The sequence below is a fragment of the Octopus bimaculoides genome, chromosome 20 (genome assembly GCF_001194135.2).
Source record: "Octopus bimaculoides isolate UCB-OBI-ISO-001 chromosome 20, ASM119413v2, whole genome shotgun sequence".
NCBI classification, from domain to species: Eukaryota; Metazoa; Mollusca; class Cephalopoda; order Octopoda; family Octopodidae; genus Octopus; species Octopus bimaculoides.
The window spans coordinates 679,950-682,201 of NC_069000.1; the positions used below are offsets into that span (position 1 = coordinate 679,950).

At 39.1% G+C, this 2,252-nt stretch overlaps 1 protein-coding gene across 1 annotated transcript in view; it reads left to right on the forward strand.

Moving 5' to 3' along the window:
• The first annotated feature begins 460 nt into the window (after window positions 1–460).
• LOC106867121 (multidrug resistance-associated protein 1) overlaps window positions 461–2,252 on the forward strand; it is a 37,090-nt gene continuing 35,298 nt past the window's right edge. The window contains exon 1 of the mRNA XM_052975255.1: window positions 461–593. Coding sequence (XP_052831215.1) covers window positions 549–593 — 45 coding nt within the window. The 5' untranslated portion in view covers window positions 461–548. The remainder of the gene's footprint in view (window positions 594–2,252) is intronic.

Below are 2,252 nucleotides of genomic sequence, written 5' to 3' on the forward strand. Positions count from 1 at the left end.
CTCTTCTTTTGTCTTTTCTTCTATTTTTTCCACTCTTATCCCCTGCCTCTCTTTGCTTTTTCTGTTCCCCTTTTTCACCACATTTCCTTACATTTTCCCCCTTTTTACCTCTTATTTCTTTCCACTTTCTCTCTTACTGTTTTCTCGGATCCCAAAAGCCCCTTATTTATATCTTTTTCTTTACTTCTTTCTGTTCCTCTTTTTCTCTCTCTTCTGCCTTTCTATTCCCTATTCTTCCCCACACCTTTTCAATTCTTGCTCTTTCTCTTTAAACACCAACCCCATTTATTTATTTTTCATTTCACTCTTTCTCTCTCTCCTCATTTTCCAATATTGCACAATCTTCAACCTATTTTTTTTTTGTTCCATTTTTCCACACCCTCTACTCTCTTCTCATTTGTTCACTATTCTTTATCACTATTTCTCTCTCTCTCTCTCTCCTTCCTCCTCCCTCTCCCCCTCTCACCTCTCCATCCTCTCTCTTCTCTTTCAATTATGTCATTTGGGTGCTTTTCCTTACTGTCATTCACCTCATATTCTACAAGCTTATGGCAGGAGACAACTTTCAAGCATTCTGTGAGTCACCGCTTTGGGTAAATATTAGAGAGTTTGTTATTTTTTCTCTCACATTTACTTTAGTTCACCGTAACAAACCTCTAAGTGGTCTGTTTGTATTTTTTTTTTATCTGTATATCTAAATAGCCATTTAGAGGTCAGCTTGTAAATCTCTCTGTCATTTTAGATGTTGGCCTGTGTGTCTCTCTATCTAGTTAACTATCTTTCTAGCTACATGTCTCACTAGCTTACTGTCTATCTGTTTGTTTATCCGTCACCTTGTCTGTCCATCTATGTACTTCTCAAGCCGTAATCTGTCTGTATATTTGTTGAGCTAAAATATTTTATCCAATGTACTTATTTATCTGTATATCTTTCTATGAATTCATTTCTCTGAATATCTTGATTATCATATCTACCAGTCAATATTACATTCCGTTATTTTGATATGATTGTGTGTGTGTGTGTGTGTGTGTGTGTGTGTGCGCGTGTGTGCGTGCGTGCGTGTGTGTGTGTGAGAATTGTTGCTTGTGCCTGAAGGGAAGAAGGTTGATTCTCTTATGTTAAAAGCATTCATTGTTGATGTTATGGTATTCATACTTCAAAATTTCATGCATGATCCCCCACCCACTTTGCCACCACTCCAACCTGAATAAGTTTTTTTCTCTGGACACCAATTATATGCATTATATGAATATTGTGTATAAAAGACACATGCCTCCCTAAACTTATGCTGGATTCCTTCATTGAACAGATACATGTGCATTAAACATATTCATGACACCACATGGTTCACAGAATTCATGACAGCACATGATCCATGGAATACATATACACACAGACTTATGAATCTACCACCTCATAAACTTACAACACCATGGACTGAATTTTGGCATCAAAATATGTGAACCTCCACAATTATGTGCACATACTGTTGTGTAGAGAGTTAGGGAAAATCCCAGTTGATTCTTTCTTACTGGTGAATAAATATTATGATACCAAAAAAAATTTCCAATTTCCAGTGGCAGTGAGACACGGGCTGTGAATACTGAGAATATGCAAAGGCTTGAAAGAAATGAAGCCAGTATTCTCCACTGGATGGGTAATGTCAGTGTGCATAGGCAACAGTGTAAGTGATTTGAGAGATAAACTGGGTATATGAGGCATCAGATGTAGTCTGCAAGAGAGAAGACTGCACTGGAATGGTTGTGAGATGTTTATGGATGAGGACAGTTGCATCAAGAGGTGATGATCTCTAACTGTGGAGCGAACATGTGAAAGGAGTAGAACCAGAAAGACAAAGTGGTGAGAAAGGAACTTCAGACATAGGGCCTCACAGAGGGGCTGACAAGGGACCGAGTCTTCTGGCTATTTGCTGTGCTTGAAGAGACATGACAAGCTAAGTAAAATCATGGTTGTCCATGCATACAGGCATGTCCCCTACAACCCTCTTCAGGTGAGTGATCCTTAGCTTGCAGGCTCATGAGTGCTGGTGCCCCATAAAAGCACCCAGTACATTCTGTAAAACGGTTGGTGTTAGGAAGGGCATCTAGCCAGAGAAACCATGCCAAAACAGACATGGAGCCCGGGCAGTTCTTCAGCTGGCCAACTCCTGTCAAACCATTCAACCCATGCCAGTATTGGAAACAGACATTAGATCATGACAATGATGATGATGAGATATATATATATATATA